The sequence below is a fragment of the Anabas testudineus genome, chromosome 6 (assembly GCF_900324465.2).
Source record: "Anabas testudineus chromosome 6, fAnaTes1.2, whole genome shotgun sequence".
In the NCBI taxonomy this organism is placed as follows: domain Eukaryota; kingdom Metazoa; phylum Chordata; class Actinopteri; order Anabantiformes; family Anabantidae; genus Anabas; species Anabas testudineus.
Window position 1 is genome coordinate 2,742,957 of NC_046615.1, and position 18,765 is coordinate 2,761,721.

Sequence of the window (18,765 nt, forward strand, 5' to 3'; positions counted from 1 at the left end):
GGACAGACAGACCGACTCAAACAGGAGAGAAGGACAGAGAGAACGAGAGAGAGTAATTTGCTGGAAATAAAGAGTGACAGAACAGACACAGCTGTAGAAAAAAAGAGAGGAATTATGGGAGTCCTTCTCCTTTTACCCTCAGTGCTCTCGTCCGTTATCAGGCACCAGGGTACTCCATCACTCTGGATCCCATCTTCCTTAAGACAGTTTCACTCTCCTCTCTCTGGCTGTGTTATTCAATCTTCTTTCCCCTCGGTCTGAATTTAGCTTCAGGCTAGAAACTTACATTATTTTTTACTGCTCTGGCCTTGTGGGCCTCGTTGACTGCTATTTGTAGAGCTGTAAAATTACTTCCCTCCTCTCCCTCCCTCTAACAACTTTACATGATTTAGTCTTTGCGGTTACATTATCATTATCATAAGCAACACAACACTTCCGTCACTGCTGTGCCTGCAGTATATGCACAAACACAGATTCCTACAAGGTGACCTTCAGGCTCCTTATCAGATCTACATGTGCCCAGTCTTGATTTAAACAAGTAGCTGTCAATCAGCATGTTGCTAGGGGCAATGAACAGACATGTTTGCTGCCAATCACGTGTCTCCAAAGCAACCAGGAGCGGCAGCCCAGGCCATAATTAAAATAGCAGCCTACACAAGGAAATAAAGAGTCGACTGGAAGGTAGACAGTGAGTCTGCAGCAATGTTATTCTATCACTGTGGACACACAGTAACTATAAACATGAATGATGCTTATTTAATAGACCTCTTGTCAGCAACAACCTGAATCATCCCACCGGGTTCCATTGGTGATCATGAAGCTTTGAAAAAGATGAAATCTGGACATTTATTTATTGTACTGAAGCTGAGACACTTAATTAAAAACTGAGGTAAAGAGTGTTTAAATACTTAAATAGTATTACATATAATATGAATATTACTTTATGTATACTTAATGTATTTTATTGTCGTTCAATTCAATCAAGATCAGCAAATCCAAAAATCAGTAGACCCCGACCGGTGCAGTAGTTGTGGGTCTTGATACTAATATGATAAAGACTTGATAATAATATTAATAATATTAATAATAATAATACAGCCTAAAGCCATCACCACCCCAAAAACCAATGAAGTAGTCATAGTGGTAACAAAAACCAATCAGTCGTCTGGGGAGGGGGGGTAACAAGGAGAAAGACAGCAAGGAGCTCTACAGAGCCACAGTTAGGGGTGGGCTAACAGATTAGCACACAAACAATCAATAGAGGAGAAAACCAGTACAGTAATGCTGGCTCCCACACACTTCATGTGTATGATGACACACTAAAGTAAAATTAAAGAAGCTTTCATTTAGTAAAAAAGAAAAAAACTATAGGGACAAACCAATTCAGAAGTGAAAGTTAAAGTTAGAAGGACAGAAGGTAACCTTATATCTAGTTATCAGTGGTGGATGACACAAAGTGCAAAATTAAGATTAATAAAATGATTAGTCAAGTTTTCAACAAAGCCAGTTCTTTTAATTAATCTTAAAATGTCTATTCTTTAATTTTCACACCTCTTTTTTTTAATAACATGTTGAATAAATGTTAATTTATAATAAGGTAATTCACACAACTCACTTTTTTTTTAAACTAATCTAGACTTCCCAGCATGTACAGAGAGTTAAAACCCTTTAAACTTTAATAGCTGTATTTTTTTTGTAGAAAATATTCAGTTAAAGTTAAAATAAGTAATGGTTAATTTCATACTAATAAGACTGAGCATGATAAAGGCCAGTGTTGAATTCAGTCCCTACCTTCATACCTACAATTTACACAGATACTGGAAGCAGTATAAGAAGTTTCTTTGTACTCACACTTACAGCTGTACGTTCTGATAAAGATGTTGTTAACCTGTATGGGATCTACCTGGTTATTGAACTTGTTTTCTCAGGGGAATGTTGGTTTCTAAGTTGAGCCTGAAATGATTTACTGCTATCTGGTCTGCACCATCGTTGAATGGAATTAATGCTACTTTTGAATTAAACACTGAACTCTTCTGAAATATGCTACTGGCTTCATTCAGAGTGATGCTCCAGTGTGATGATGACACTAAATGCTTAAAAACAACACAGACATAATGGCCTCAGATGGGACCAGTACCATCTAGTAAAGCTGCAGATGTTACTGTACGATGATTGCCGTTACGGGATCTTTGCTGCCTCAGTAGCGTTTGTCTTTTCAGAACTGAGTGACTGACTGTCACGTTGTGGAAACTCATCCACGGATTTTAATCATTTTCCTCTCATTCATATTTATCATGTTTTTTTTTTTTTCAAAGGACTAGCTCAACAACTTGTGTCAGTCTGTAGACCCACCCACCTTGTCATCAATATTTCCCAGCACAGCAGCAGAAACGGGATACTTGGCACAAAATTACAGAACCAATAAGTATGAAAAAGTACATTCATCTTTAAAGACGGGGAACCAAATCCCTTCACTGTTGGGCTTTAACTTCCAAGGACCAGACAGAGCTGCTATATAAAGAAAATATAACACCAGAAACAAACAAAGGTGTTGCTCACCATTATAGGAGAGGCGAGGCTTGCTTAGACACATGATGAAGTGAACTTCCATTTCACTGGACGCCACAGACTTAGAGCAGACAGGACATTTGAAACCTAGGAAAAACAGCAAAGAACAGATCAATGAAAAATGCAAAAATATACATCAACTTTGAAAAGCATCAGCTTCATCATGATTCATACATTTCAACAGCCACAGAAAGCATGCATCTAAGGGTAAAGGGCATTTTGAAGATGACTCTCCATGAAAGAATAATTGTGTTTCAGTTTTAAGTGATGATACGCATTTATCTTCTAAGGTGATCTAAAGTCTTGGGGCCTTGATGATGAATTACCTATCAGCAGGCCACTTAAGTGTGGCTGTTTTTCTTCAGGGCCTCTGGATCCCATCTAATGACAAACTATGACAAAGTGGGTGTGGATGCTGTGCCACATGTTTCTGTGACGGAAAGCCCAGAGCAGCCTGGATGAAACAGTCCCCACAACACAGTGATATGTTCATTTCAAATGCTAGGGTTGTTTTTTACATTGTACTTTATATTCTCTATAATTGACACAAGACACAATATGAACCAAAACTCTACAGATGTGGTTTGTGGCATTTTTACCCATCTACTTCCACTTTTCTGAGGAAACTACTGCACTTCATACACATTAAGTGAAGCAGGAGTAAAGAGTTACATTTGGCTAAAGGTCAGCACAGTGATTTGAGATAAACAAAGGCGATATGTACACATGAACATGCTAATATAAAACAAGCCACTGTAACTGTAACATAAAAAGACTCTCAAATGGAAAAAACATTGGGCAACAACTATGCAAACAAAGGGTTTTGGTTGGGTTTAGGCCAACTGACCTATGGGTTAGGTTGAGGCACTAAATAAAGTACAAATGATTAATGTTTGCCTAGAAAATTACAGACACATCACTGGCTATAATAACACCAACAGTTACAGTAGTTGTTTTACACTAGACTCCTGCTTTGTTGACCAATTCAACCACCCTAACCTCCTCCTGACCAACATTTTCAAGTCTAAATACTATGTGTCCGTGTACGTGCCACTACTTGTTGTCAAATGTGTGGTGGCACCAAAGTACATATTGGTCATTTTTGGCTGCGGGTACAAATGATTTTTACAGCTGCACAGGAGGACACTGTCACCCATAAGCATTTTTTGCCATAAAGAAGCATTAGAATGGTAGAACAGTAGGACAGTGAATGAATTGTTGTGGGCGTATGCTACAATTTTCAAGTTCTGGACGTCAAGCGTGTGTTTGTGACTCTGGGTCATGGAGGCTTTTGACAGTACGTCTCCACATTTTTTAGCATATTATCTACCAAAAACATATTTAACATACTGTAGCTTTAATATGTCTACATAATGTTTCTTAGATGTTTCTGTGTTCTGGACAAGATGGACACACACAGCCTGCCTTTAGGTGGTTGTTTGGTTGTTGCCTCCTGATTTTGACGCTGGCGTCACACCAAGACGGGATTAGTCCGAGCTACTATAAAGGAGGACACCTTACAGCAACCAAGAAACTTTTCAATGTACTACAGTATGTACCGTGTACGCTCCTATATGGCATGTAAGTGCAAGTCCAACCTATCCTTACTATCCTATCACTGCATCTGTACTTTTGCATTACAAAGATTTCCACACAGTTCTTATCTTTATTTATAAGACATTCATCTGTGCATGTTTGCCCACTTTTATCCCTTTATACACAGTCACCCACACTACGTCTATTGACTGTTTTGTAACGTTCAGTAATCCCCTCCTGTGTTGTTTGGATGGGACCCATTAGGCCTAACTATATTAGTTTAACACAAAACAGATAATTAGATTAACTGCTGGGCCACATGAGCCGAGTTTGCACTCAGACGAAAACAGGCACGATTGTGCTGTGATAAAGGAGGACTTCAGTCCAAGCTGCAGCAATGCTTTACTTTAAGCACTGGTCCTGCATCACGTTGATTGAGATGTGGTTTAGCAGTAAATTCAGTTTTTGAATGTTGCACCACTGGTGTCAAACATAGCACACTCTTCCATCTACCTTTTGGTTTGTATTGTATGTATTCCTCACACTGTGGGGACCACAACCTGCTTCCACACTCACCTTTTGGGGATTTGTCTTCTAGTCCCTCAGTGTTTATCATAACATTTAAGAGTGATGATTTGGTTAATGTCATCTTAAGGTCAGGTTTATTTTATTAGAGATATATTTATTAGAGGATTAGAGGGTTAGACCAGTTCTTGTGGTAAAGCGTGTAAGGTGTCAGTGACTGGTGTGCAGGAAATTGGCTCAATTATAAATGTGGACAATTTTAATTAAAATCATAATAATACTATATAATAATAATGATAACAATAATTTATCTTGATGGTCTGGCAAGAGGTGTCTTAACCAGAAATAAGTATCATTTTGGAGATTAATACAGTGGCAAGAAAAAGTATATTTTTTGCAATTCGCAATTTTGTTTTATTTTATCCTAAAACCTGATCTGATCATCATCTAAGTCAAGAGTGTTAACAAATATAATGTGCTTTCATGTCTTTATTGAGAACAGTCATAAAAACCTCATAGTGCTAGTGGAAAAGAGTATGTGAACCCTTGGAATAATGACCCCAAACATCAAACTGGAGATAGGTGCTAGCATAACTGGAGTCTTGTTAAGAGAATTAGTTTGGAGGTGTAGATTAGAGCTACTGACACAAAACACTCAAACCTTTTGAGTTTGCTCTGCACAAGAAGAATGTGCTCATGTGAGCCACACCTCACCAAAAGGAGCTTTCAGAGGATCTACAAGAAAGGAATTGTTGATTTACATAAAGCTGGAAAGGTTTAAAAACTGATGTCAAAGACTCTAGAAATTTACCAATTTACCAACAAGTGGGATGGCCATTAAAAATGACCATAAGAGCACAACAAACACTCATCAATAAGGTAAAGAAACAACCCTGAGTTACAGCCAAAGATTTGAAGGCATCATTAGAACTGGCTGAAATCTGTGTTCATGAGTCTACGGTACATAAAACATTGAACTAGCAGAGTGTCTATGATAGGACACCATGAAGGAAGCTGCTGCTTACTAAAAAGAACATCACTGCACACCTGAAGTTTTGCGAAAGAGCACATTGATACTGCACAGCAGTATTGACAAAATGTTTTGTGAACTGATGAAATTATATTGAACTGTTTGGAAAGAACACACAACACTACATCTAACTGCATATCATCATGAAAACATAATCCAAATCATAAAGTATGGTGGAGGAAACATCATGATTTGGGCCTGCTTTGATGCATCAGGGCCTTTCCAGCATGTAGTGATTGAGAGGAAGATGAATTCCCAAGTGTATCAAAAAAATCAAAATGAGAATGTCTGTACATCAACTGAAACTCTGTAGAAGTTGGGTGATGCTACAGGACAATGACACACAATCACTCTAAGGATTTTATGGTTGTTCTCAAAAAGACATGAAAGATCAGACTTTTTTGTGTTTTTATTTTAGGCACATGATATTTGTTAATACTCTTGACTTAGATGAAGATCAGATCATATTTTATAATAAAGGGTATAAAACCCTAACCCTAATGCAGAAAACCATGAAACTTTATAAGGTACTTTTTCTTGCCACTGTAACTCTAACTAAGCAATGTGGCAAAGGACTTAAACATGTTAGCAGCTAAGATATCAGCAGGAAAAAAAGAAAATAACCTGAAATTATTTTTTATTCAAATCACTTCTATACTCCACTGATGAGAGAGAAGACATGAAAAAACGCCAGTAGAGGTATGATCTGTCTTCTTGTTGGTTGATTAATTTATTTTACATTAGGCAGCTTTACTATCTGGATTTAGGTACATCATAATACCCTGGCCACTGTGTCTCTTAAAGCTCATATAGTTGTAGTTGATTAGAATAAGAAAATAGAAATGTACCACTGAGCTCCTTATAAAATCAGTCCCAACAGGGCTGTTGATGAGCACCTGCTAATGCTATCTGGTGCCCCTTTTATTAAGGAAAGCCTGCACACAAAATCAATGATAGTTTCACTTATGATAAGAAGAAGAGTAGAAATACCTAATTTCCGACATATTGTACATCATTTACTGGTGCATGACACTCTCAACTCTTTTGGTAAAGGTGGGACATTTGCAAAAAAGTAAACCAAACAGTGCAAGCCATTAAGAAATCCCTTTAAATCTTAGATATTGAGATCCAGTTTTTTGACAATTTGTTAGGTTACACACACAGAAAAAGTCACTATATACAGACTAACCACCCCTACTTCTTCACATGGCAGATGACCCACTTTTCCCCTGGCTGCTATTTTCAGATGGTCCATAGGGGCGAACAGAGAGAGCAATGGAGGAAATGAGTGAAAAAGATGTGAAGAAGGAAGGTGAGAGAGTTCAGGCAATTGAGGAGAAATGAAGGTTTATGATACATGGTCCAGCAGGACTCGAGTTGTGCTGCCAGGGAGGGGTGTGTGTGTGTGAGTGTGTGTGTGCTTGTGTGTGCGTGTGTGTGCGCGTGTTTGCCTTCAGCTCCGCCAAGCACCACAAATCCTTGAGGACATTTCACATTCAAGAAGCGCATAAGGTCAGATAGGGACAAAAATAAATCACAGGACTGGATCATAAATTAATTATAGTGGTGCCTATGTGAGAGTGTGTGTTAGGATGTGTGGGTGTGTGTGTGTGTGTGTGTGTGTGTGCGTTCCGAGAGCGCATGGACATGTGTGTATTTGCGCAACCTGTGCCAGTAGTCCTGTATGGTGCCCTCCGAGGATTTGGTTTATGTCAAATTGGCACGTTTCGCTCAAATATTTTTTGTGGACTCTCGTCAGCGTGGAGTTCAGGTGATGTGTCAGTAAACTCCACACAGCATTTCACTGGCTCAAGAAACTGTTAAGTCCTTACTTTTTCTAGACTCATAGTCCAGTCGAGATCGTACTGACTGCTGCTGAGTGGACACATTTAAAAGTTACGTTTGGAAATATTCAGAATTTATTTATTTTTATTTGAGATGCCTGCCCAAAAGTCTAAGGATTGCTGGATGACTTAGCTACCATAGGCTACCTTAGTGACCCTGGTGAAAGAGACACGGCTGATAGAGCGAGCAGGAGAGACTGGAGAAGCCACGGGTTCCTGAGTATAACAACACTTGTACTCTGAGCTCTCTCTCCCCCTTGTTCCTGACCTTGATATCTGCTTTGCTCCTGTGTGTGCTTTGGTGCCAAGTGCACCATGCACAGTGCACAGACAAGAGGAGAGGAACAAGCAGACGAAGCAGTGCAAAGCGAGGTTGTTGGTGTTCCTGCGCTGAACAAGAATAACCAGCTTCCCTGAAGCAGCGCCGCCTCTGTGACACTTACTGTATGAACCCGTGAATGTATCAACAAGAGCAAAGTACATTCTTGCAGAAAATGCAGCAGCAATCAACTCTACTAATCAAACACCCCCCCCCCCCCCCCCCCCCCCCCCAACCAACAGAAATAGCATGCAGTGTGTTTTTAAAGTATTAAAGTTAAGAGTGTTCCAGCAAGAGATTCATACCGTAAAGATGTGCAGTGTTGACTGCAGATTTTTCAGGGGTTCAGATTTTATTTTGAAGGGACTTAAAGTGCAAGTGCTTTGACACTTTCCAATATGAGACAGAGCAGAGTTAAGGAAAAGAAGCTCCCATTTATTTTCCACATCAAGCAGTTCTTCTGCACTTTACTCTGCTGTACCCTTTCAGCCTCAACATGCAGGGCATTCTGTCAACTGTGCGAATCCTCTGACTCAAACTAAATGACCTCACATTGTTGAATGATTTTAAAAAAAATAGTTACTAAACTATGTTTAGCTCCATTGTCTTTTCCATCAATCCATAGACGGTTTCAGTTGTCTGCCTTCTATTGAGGCCACTGGCTCCATTGGGGGTGGGGGGTTGGGGGTGGGCTATCAAACGGTCACAACACAATTCTGGGTAGTCCAGAGGTGATTCATGTGGTACACAAGGTCTGCGACACAAACTTGGGTTCCTTTATTTGGAGAGAGGCAGCGCATACTCAAACAAAGCTTTTAAAATGTAATAATAATAATTAGAATTTATATGTATATTAATAATTATTGAATAATAAAACATACCCATGCATTGTAATGAGCTACTTCCACCACCGACAAATTAATTAACACGCATTAACCATTAGAATTTCAAAACACAGAAATGAGCTCAGCTCATTTCATTTCATTTGTCCTCCACAGTGGCTGCAGGTGCTGCATAGATTTCCTTTTGTCCAACGAGAGCGCACACTTGAACCAAACTAAATGTTGAGCTGTCCTGTTTTCAGCGAGGCTTCTGTGATGTTCCACTGATGAAAAACATCAGCGAATCAAAGTTGCACAGGAAAGCAGCACAATAATTATCATTCAGTGAGTGGTGGGGGGATAAAAGCCTCATAATGACTCAAATTCTAAATCAGTTTTTAGGCTTCCAGGTTGGTGTTTGTTTTGTTTTTTTCTTTCCTGCAGTTGGCTCGCCACCAGGACCAAATCCAACATGTCACATTTAATAACAGATGACTTTGCTTTCACTGTAGCAATGTGTGAGGACTAGTTTGGAAGGTGCATGATACCCATCCATTCACTTACTGTAAGCAATACATGTAGAAATAGCAACACTATTCTTCTGCATTACTGCTTTATTAGTACCTGGCCTCGTTCGAGAAAGTCAAATCATGGTACTTGAAGAAGAGAAAAAATAACATTTAACCTGCAGGAACACTGTCATATCTTTCTTCTTGGATTTTTCCAACAGCAGATGGATCATTGAAAACTCCTCTGTCAGATGGCGACTGTCACACTCTTGCCTCAAGTGGCAACAAGCTTTAATGATTATCAAAAGCGGGATATCTGCTCCTTAAAATCATCACAAAGGAGTCGACAAAGACTTCGATATTAACGTCAGTACATCTAATCACAAATGACTATTAATCAACAATAACTGAAACAGTCCATTAGAGCTGAAGTAATTAAAACACACACAGATGTGTCTGTAATTAACAATGAGTCATCCGGTAATCACAACAATGATATCAGCCTCTATCCTGGTGCATATTCTGTGAAACCATATTCACCCCTGTATTTTTACTTTTACTGTTGCTCTCCACTCATTAGGAAAGTCTCAAAAAGCAAAGACAGGCCCTGAGAATAAACTGAAATGATTTGTATACAGTACAATATATGGAATGAATGCTGAGAAGTTATAGGGGTTGTTGAGAGGCCCATCAAGTCCTTTCTGTTTGACCTCCAGTCGAAGATTGTTCCAGGGGTACTAAACCTGTGGACTACAAGTAGACCAGTGGCATACCTGGAACAGGTACAGTAGGTCTTTCCCACTGTGGGAAATTCGGGTTCTGCTTTTGTTTCCACTATCCTCAGCCTGCTTTGGAGACTAGTTCTGGGAGCTACATTTCTAGCACCCTTTAGGAGTTTGGATCAAATCAAGATCGAGGTATGTGCGGGTTTGGAGGATGCATCATCTTTCAAGTGTCACCTGTGATTGGTCAAACTCAAGAGCAGTCTCTTCTCACGTATTAGCTTAAAAGTACAGTGTGAAACATATGCTTACACTTACTAAGAGTCTCGTGGTTACAGGTTGTTACGTTCCTACAGTTGAAATGGGATGTTCTTTTAACTTATAGCACTGAGTGTCAGTACTAAGCCACAATAAAAGAGTCCTTTCTGGGGATCTGTTCAGTGGGAGATGATGGGCTCGACTGATTCTGCACTGATTGCGTCTCTCTTCTTGTTGAATGTCGGGATACTGGGTAATTGTTGGGCTTTTCGTTTGCATTGTGACATGCAGACTGTAATCTTTCAAACGGCACAATAGAAGTCGTTTTACTCAATCTGCTCTCCAGTCTACCTGTCTGTGGGAGGAATACCCTGTGGACACACAAGCAATCCACATCGTGCACACGCCCTCACTCACGCCTTGCATGACTATGCAATAACAACAGCGATGTGAATGAGGCAGAATAGATAGAGCCGTCACACACTCACACACACCTTTCAGACAAGGTCGCGGAACTCATTCTCTGGCCAATGCATATTTCATCAGTGCGTGGCAGCCTGAGACCCGGGCGCTGCCTCCAAATAACCACTGTCCACCGACGAAGACATCAAGACAAACGGAGACGCTTATGCCTTGGCAGCATTGTGAAGTGTCTGTCATCAGGGCGTGGAGCTCCAGATAAACAGCACATCAACACAATATTTTCACAGACTGGTCATTTTTGTGTTTTTAAAGAGTCAGTCGAACAGTTTGTGTTTGCGCTGTACATGTCTGTATGGTTACATATGGAGACTATTGATATTAATTTATGTGTGCATTGCCTAGCATGATGAGAGAAGATAAAATTCTTGCGCTGGAAAAGTAAAAGTGGGGCAGATGGATAAAAGCAGAGCTCTTACCTCAGAGCAATGCGACTTTGTATTTCAGGTAATTGCAGTTAAAAGTGAAGCTACATAGTCTGCTACATTCAGACATATTTATGTTGTGAAGGAAAACTTTGCTCCACCTGTCTGCTCACTGCTCCATCAGGCTGTTCCGACACAGAAATGCAGCAAGGACAGAAAAATGTCAGGATGTGTCATGAAGTGTCTTTCTATGACTACACTTAAAATAAGAAAGTCATGCTTCCATAACGAGGTTAGTGACTGGTGAGAAAATCCAATTACTGACCTGCTGTATGTACCTGCAAATATGCAGTAACCAGATTACCGTGTTCTTTGATCACCCATATAATCTGGTTTCTCTGAGTAACCTCATTACCTAACTGCATGCAAACACCGACTGTCTCAGAGGACTCCATAAGCCATTTACATGCTGTAATAGCAAGACTGGGAGCAACGCAAACACCTATTCACACATTCGTGCTCCCCATATAAAGTTCTTCATACAGTCATGGAGACAGAGAAAGCTTGATGTAAATTTGATCATCTGGTCGCTCTTGCAAGTTGGCCTGGATTCTCCGAATCCACGGATCAGTTCAGGCCTTTGATTTTTGAGCCATTGATTAGTTTGTACGTCGGTTCTTGTATTGTTTTCATCTTTTGTTAAGGTTGACAGATACTGAATCAAATCTGTGGGCGTCACAGAGCCACAGAGTGGTTAATATGCAGGAGACTCCACTATGACAGATGGGTTAGGGTTAGGATTAGGGTTTTGTTTTGACTTTGCTCTGGTTGTTAATTCAGGACCATATTTCTATTCGTAGCAGAGCTAAAAAGAAATAAAAGGAAAACCAATAAGCCTCCATACTAAAGAGAGCTGCAGAAGTGAATGCTAGTTGGACATGAGTTAGGATGAAGAGGTACAAGAAAGCCAGAAGAGACCAAACAACAAGAGAAATCGGAGGCATTTCTTTTTCCTGTGTACTTTAGTTAAATTCAGCAGAATGTGGTTTTCTCAGTCCCCCGGGCCACAGCTGCTCAGGCAGCTCTACAACTACACTTCCAGTTAGTGGTGTCTTATTCCACCATTACCACAGAGGGCAATAATGTCACAGTCAACAGAACAGAACATACACATTTATTGGCCAATACGACTGGCAGCTTTAGCTAAAATTGGCCAGATGCTGGGAAACGTTCTTGTGATGATGCACCTCAGACTTTTAGAATTTGCTATTGCTTCACATTCAGGGCGACAGTGGCTCAGTTTGCTAATGCTGTTGATGGAAAGGACTCTGGGCTAAATAAGAAACTGGATTGAATATTAAAACATGTTTTAACAGTTTGAATTTCTGACTGCAACACTCTATTAAACATGTGGCATTGCTATAGTGACTGAAAGAAATTCATAGATGTTGACAGTGTGAGCTGCCGCATGTACTTTATTTCCCTGTGCTATAGCGACAAGCGTATTTATCAGTCCTCATTTATAAGTCAGATAATGTTACTACCATACATATGTCTAAATACTTACTAAATACTCCTACATGAGTCGTTACTTATGATTTAACCTCTAACAACTGTACTCTTTGGTTATGGCACAGTATGTTTTGTGGTTGAAGCTACTGTAATAAAATCACTTCAGGAGTCTTGTATCACCCTGTCAGGGCTTGTTCTGTAATAAGTGCTGCCTCACTGTACCGCTTCCATTACTTAACAACTTTTAATTACCTAAAGGTCAGTGTTCTTATTTTGGATAACGCTAGTGGCTATTACCACACAGCAGAGTGTACTGAGAGCTGGAGCCACTCATTTGATGGCGATGGACATAGTGATTGATATGTATTTTCATCAGTTCTAGCTATTTAAGTTAGTTGTTATAATGATAGAAATGTTAAAATGAATGTTTGACCTTTTGCTGAAGAAACCAGACGGTGACCTAAGGTGTCACGTATACAAACAAAAAACAGTCTAAGGTTATGTTTTGTGAGCAGTATCTAATGCTCCATTGACTCTTTTTGCTCTGGGTGACTCTCAGACCAAGTTCTTCTAACTATGTGATTAGGTTAGGGGAGTGTATGACCTTGTTAGAGTCATATGCAGCGAAAAACACTAGGATTAAACATCATCAGTAAAAGTCAAGGCAGAAAAAGATGGTGCCCTTAAGAAAAGAGCAGAATATTAATAATATTAATAATATTATTAGAGGTGTGAGGATTCTTCAAGTCCTTGGTTTGGTTTAGACCTCCGATGTGTGTGTTGTGGTTTGATCTTGGTTTCAGAACCAAAAGAACGGCAAAGAGACAATAGCACACTATAGCACACCTAAACATTATGTTTGAAGATCTCAAAGTAAAGTTAAATTCAAAAGTAAATTCAAGCTATCACATTACATGTTCCTGAAATAAACTGGAATTGAAATAATGTTCACATAGAACCTGATCCCTGCAGCGACATGGATGTATTTTTAAATCAGGAGAAGGAAAGAAACCAGTCTGCAAACACTGACTCATTAAGTGCCTGATTCTATATCATGAGTCATATGGAACACCACCTCACCCAAGAAATGGATGACAGTGAGATGTGGCAAAACTGCAGCAGACAATACAATAAAACATGGACCAGGCTGTCACATAATGATGAATAATGTCCAGACGAGGGCGGCTGGACTGAAGATAGCAACAGTCATCAAGAGAAGCCAGATTAAATCAAACCAGAGCTCAAGATTGGAATGGCTGCACAAACAACTCTCTCAGATCTAATCAATAGCACTGTAAAATCCGGACTGTATTTAAACCTCTCATAAAATATCTTCAGAGCAACAGTTACTGAGCAGATGAAGGCTCTGTTATTGTTTCCAGTCCAGGTTGCTGTATGTGTTAACAGTAGATGCACCACATAAGTGTTAATACCTGCAGAGGACAGACAGACGTCGGAGTCTGGGGGAGTCCAGTTTAACTGAGCAGTAAAATAAGGATGACCACAGTCCGGGGGCAGAGGGACGGATGAATCATCCAGCCATCTAGTTTATGGTGCAGAAGTGAGGAGGACGAGGATGAGAAGGAGAGAACTGAGTGAAGGAAATAGAGGGGACAGTAAAGCAGAGAAGGCAAGACAGAAAGTTGATGGGGAAAATTGGTGTAAAAGAGTGGGCACAAGGGAGCAATAGAGAAGAAAAAGCAAAAATGCTCGGAGTAGATGGAGAGAGTGGAGCTGAATTGTGGATTTGAGAAAGAAGGGGAGCGACAGAGGAGAGAGCGAGAGAAGGAAAACGCTGAAATGGTGGGATAAGGAGGAGGTGAGTCAGGAGGATGAAGAAACGGCAGATCGAAACAAGAGAAAAGAAGATGAGAGACAAAATGTAAAGAGAGTGGAAAACATCAAATGGTGGTGTGGGTCTAATCTGATTTCCTCTTGTTGTAGCGCTGCAGAGAGACTGTCCAACACAACATATGAGCACTGAAACAGGTTTTGCTTGCTGTAACCATTCCTGCTGTTCACACAATAGATCCCCCCCCCAAACAATGTTTATAGACTTATAAAGGTAATGGGGAGCAAAATCCACATTTCTCCATCTTTAATTTTATCTGAAGACAATATAAGCATCAGGTTCGAAGCTCTGACACTCACCTACAGAGCAGTCGACTCCACAGCACTTCCTTCCTGAACACAATATTCCAGGTCTACAACCCCTCTGCGCTGAGCGAGATGGTGAAATGAGCTACCTAGCGCTCTGAAACAGTACAGAGTATAGGTCATCTGTCTTTTAAAAAGCACTTTAAAAGCAATTTATGCAGCATTTAATGTTTTAAATGTTGGTGATATATTAAAATCCAGCACCAACAAAGAGCTGCGGATTTGAAGAATCATTACACCACTAAAAGTCTGATGAACTCAGTCTACATCAGCCTCATAGTCGCTGTTTGAATACAGTTGTACACTGAGAAATGACTTTTCATCATTGCTTCCATTGAAAGAATCAAATTCCTAACTCGTATGAACAAGACGAATGACAACAAGAAGGCCTCTATCAGTATTCATATGGACACCTGACTGATTGTCACTGTAAATTTGCATTTATCGCCTCCCTTGTAGAAATTCAGTTTACTGCTTCTTGTGTTCCCTGCTGGTAGAACACACATATTGTTATCGCTCACATTGCAATTTGCATCTAATTGTTTCTCTTACCTTATGGAGAACAGAGCATTTGTCTCTATATCTTGTTTCCTCAGTACTGCAGTGTAACAAGTAAAGTCTATTTTTCCTGTATGTACAGTGGAATATATTAAACAAAGTCTCATCTAAAAGGCAGAAGCCAAGTTAGCGAGGTAGTGTGTACTATATTTAATAGCTGAAATTAAATTATCTCTAATCTGGCAGAGGACCTTCCTGAGGGCTCTCAAGGACCAACAGTGGTCCCCGGATGGCGCTTTGAGAACACCTGCACGAGCAGATGTTCTAGTACCACTAGAGATGGGTACTTCAAGACAGTAAAATGGATGATCAGAAGAGATGCTCAGTGCTCGGTAGATGCAAACAATTTGACTAGAGCAGGTTTAGCGCCACAGTAAACAGCAAAGGTCGCCATCAGCAAATAAAACCCACGAGTAATGCTACAATCAATATCACCTTGAGTGGAGATGGTGGCAAATTAAACAAAGTCAATGGATGTAGTGAGAGAAAGTGGAAAATGTAGCAGGAGAAATGGTGATACAAATGAATGCTGGCAGATTTTTAATTTCTCAAATCAAGAACGCTCGTTAGAAGAAAATGATACGCTGTGCTGAGGTGTTTCGATCCAATGCGTAATGACAGCTCTCGTGTCCTTTTCAATCTACCTTAACCAGACTGATTTAACCAATTTAACTAATATTATCTTGGGAAGGTAGACACATCTGAACACACTGCTTCATTTAAACATTCAGATGGCGAGCTAAAAGAAAGTGTTATTGCAAGAACAGAGTGTCCACATGATCTGATATACTGTTGTAATACTGTAAATGAGAGATTCCAGTTTTAAAACATTTAACATATGTAGTGTATAACACACAGAGAAACAAAGAATTAAGTAGCAGACTGTGAAAAAATGTAGAAACCTGAGATGTACCAACAGTAGAACCCAACAAAGAGTAGGTATGCATTGTACTTGATGAATGGATCCTTTCAAACATTGTCCAATCTAATCTATGAATTGAAAAGTTTGCTTCTGTCATTTTTTAAGTGTTACAAAAGAGTTTTCAACTGTTTGAAAAACATACCCTACACTGTACATGTGTTCATTTATGATTATTTACTGATTATTTACTGGTGTACTATATTCTTTGTATTGTAGCCTAAATAACCAGATCATGATTACGTAATTTTAATGATTTATGGGTTTTGTAGAAATTATTATTATTATTATTTTGCTGTACTGGCATTTGCATGGCAGTATTTTTTTTGATAATTTTACTACTAGATAGATACTAGAAACTGATCTGAACACATGCATGATGTGTACATTGAGAGGTTGCTACCATCTGAAATTGGTACACTGGCTGTTTGAGGCAAAGATACGTGTTAAAATTTGTGCAAACAACACAAAGAGTATATTTGATTAGCTTTCTGTCTGAACGCAACTTTAAATATATTTTAGTTTCAACACTGCCCTAGATTTGTCCCTCCTGGGAGACCAGATCCCGTTAATGTTTTGCAGCAGTACTTTGTAGAGCATAATACTGCTACTATTTGGCTTCTGCTGGTGCCACATACGGTGTATCTACACCAAAAGTAGTCTGGCAGTACAACAATAACTCCTCTAAAATGTCATGGGCAAAGTTATGCATGCTCAAAAAATCCAAAATTGTAAATGTGCTGAAATTCTGCAAATGCATAGAGTCAAATTCTAGTCGAGCTAAGCTAGGGGCATGATCAGCTCTGCATACTCTTGTAATTTTTTGCCCTAATTCAAGGAAAGCCAGAACTGAGGCAAGGAAGGTAGAAACCTATTAAACTGCAGATGCACGCACAGACATGCATACAGAGCCATGCTGAGATTTAGCCCGATGGCAGACAGGCTGAAGGCAGAGATTCTACTGCAGATGAACAACAAAGCCACTCTGGGGGTTTAACTCTGTGGCATGGCAGACTGAAGGCGGAGATTTAACACACAGAGGCACTCCAGGCAGGCGGTGTCAGGCAGACAGATCACAGAGGAGAAGAGAGAAGACACCATTAATACTACAGATGGAACGTCTGAGAACTACTCTAGTCACACTCGTTGTCATGCTGCAGAGCCAACCAGGCACAAGAAAAGACTGGAGGTAGGAAGAACGCAAAAAGTTAGGCCCTCAATGTATAATAATGATTATACCATTTTTTTATCATGTTCGATTCTAACAGATGCTTTGTCCAGTGCAGAGCAAGAAACACGAGCAGACAGATGATGTGACAGGTCGGACAATCTGGCTAAGCCAATAGTTAAGCTATTAGCAGGAGAGCAGACCGTGGAAAGATAAGCTGATAAACAGCTGAACCGCGAGATGTCTGAAGATCAACATCTCTACAACCCATCGCTACCCACAGCAGATCGTTAATAATAGGTGACTACTGCTCCCAACTCCTCTCAACTGGACGTGGACCTACGGGTCAAGCAGATTCTCTAGCTGGTTCAACTGCTGTCAGAACAGAGAAAACCATACTGTATTTAAACGTATCACTATAAAACATTTAACCATGTTGATACATATCTGAGTAACAAACGTGAAAGTCCTTTAGCAGCAACTGACATATCCCTTGATTTCTTTATGTTGGAACGTAGAGCTACATCAGCCTCATCACTTTTGATGCCATTTATCAAAGGATTCTTATTCTAAAGGCTTCCAACAAAACTCTAATAGGTGTTTTTAAGGCCTGTTTTGGCCGTGGCTCTGTGAAAAGCCATACCTTAGTGTTTGGTCAGGAGACCAACTGTATAATTGACTATATTAACTCAACCACTGTCACATTGCTTGCTATGACACTTTGCTTTGACTTTCTCCACATTAATCCTCCACTGATCTTCCTGATCCCCTCCCTTTTCTTCTAGTGTCACCATGAGGCTTCAAATTTTAGTTGTTTAGTGAAACCACTTGTCAACTATTGGTTTCTTTGCCAATTTGATAAACACATTCATGAAGTAGGGGTTAAAGAACTTTGCATTCAAACAAAGACATAAAGAGGAAGTTCAGTCAACCAATCTTGATATTTTTGTGCGAGCAGTTCAGGTATGTTAACAGCTGTCCAGGTATATTTGGCCACCCTTCATCTAGCCCAGAGAACAATGTTATTCCTTTATGTTCAGCTTTAATAATGCAGATCTGCAGCACATCAGTAGCAACTTTTACCCCATAGTGTGACAGCCCTTGTCCTTCATGCCTCCCCTGCTGTTTCGTTGTTCTGCAGGCTGTCTACAGGTAGAGATAGGTGGAGTCAACTAGGCAGCAACACATTTAGCGCTGATCATCATTGTTGCAGGTTACAATCAAACAGCAGCTCAGATCATCTGTCACCAGCTAACGTTAATTCAACAATAAACTGGTTGGTTTCCTCCCTTCAGCCTTGGAAACTGGATGTTGCCATTCATTTCTTGAGGATAGGAAGTGCCTCATGAGAAGGGAATACATTTAATTGTGTTTTATTGTTACTTTTTATCATGAGCTCAGAGGTGAACTTTTTCAGATAATACCTGATGAGAGCTATAGGATCTCTTGATGTGATAGATGAGTATAGCATTTA

At 39.9% G+C, this 18,765-nt stretch overlaps 1 protein-coding gene across 2 annotated transcripts in view; it reads right to left on the minus strand.

Annotated features, from left to right (window-relative positions):
• znrf1 (zinc and ring finger 1) overlaps positions 1-18,765 on the minus strand; it is a 40,730-nt gene that overhangs the window by 9,546 nt on the left and 12,419 nt on the right. For both annotated transcript variants that reach the window (XM_026366388.1, XM_026366390.1), the window contains exon 2: positions 2,560-2,655. In XM_026366388.1, coding sequence (XP_026222173.1) covers positions 2,560-2,655 — 96 coding nt within the window. The remainder of the gene's footprint in view (positions 1-2,559; positions 2,656-18,765) is intronic.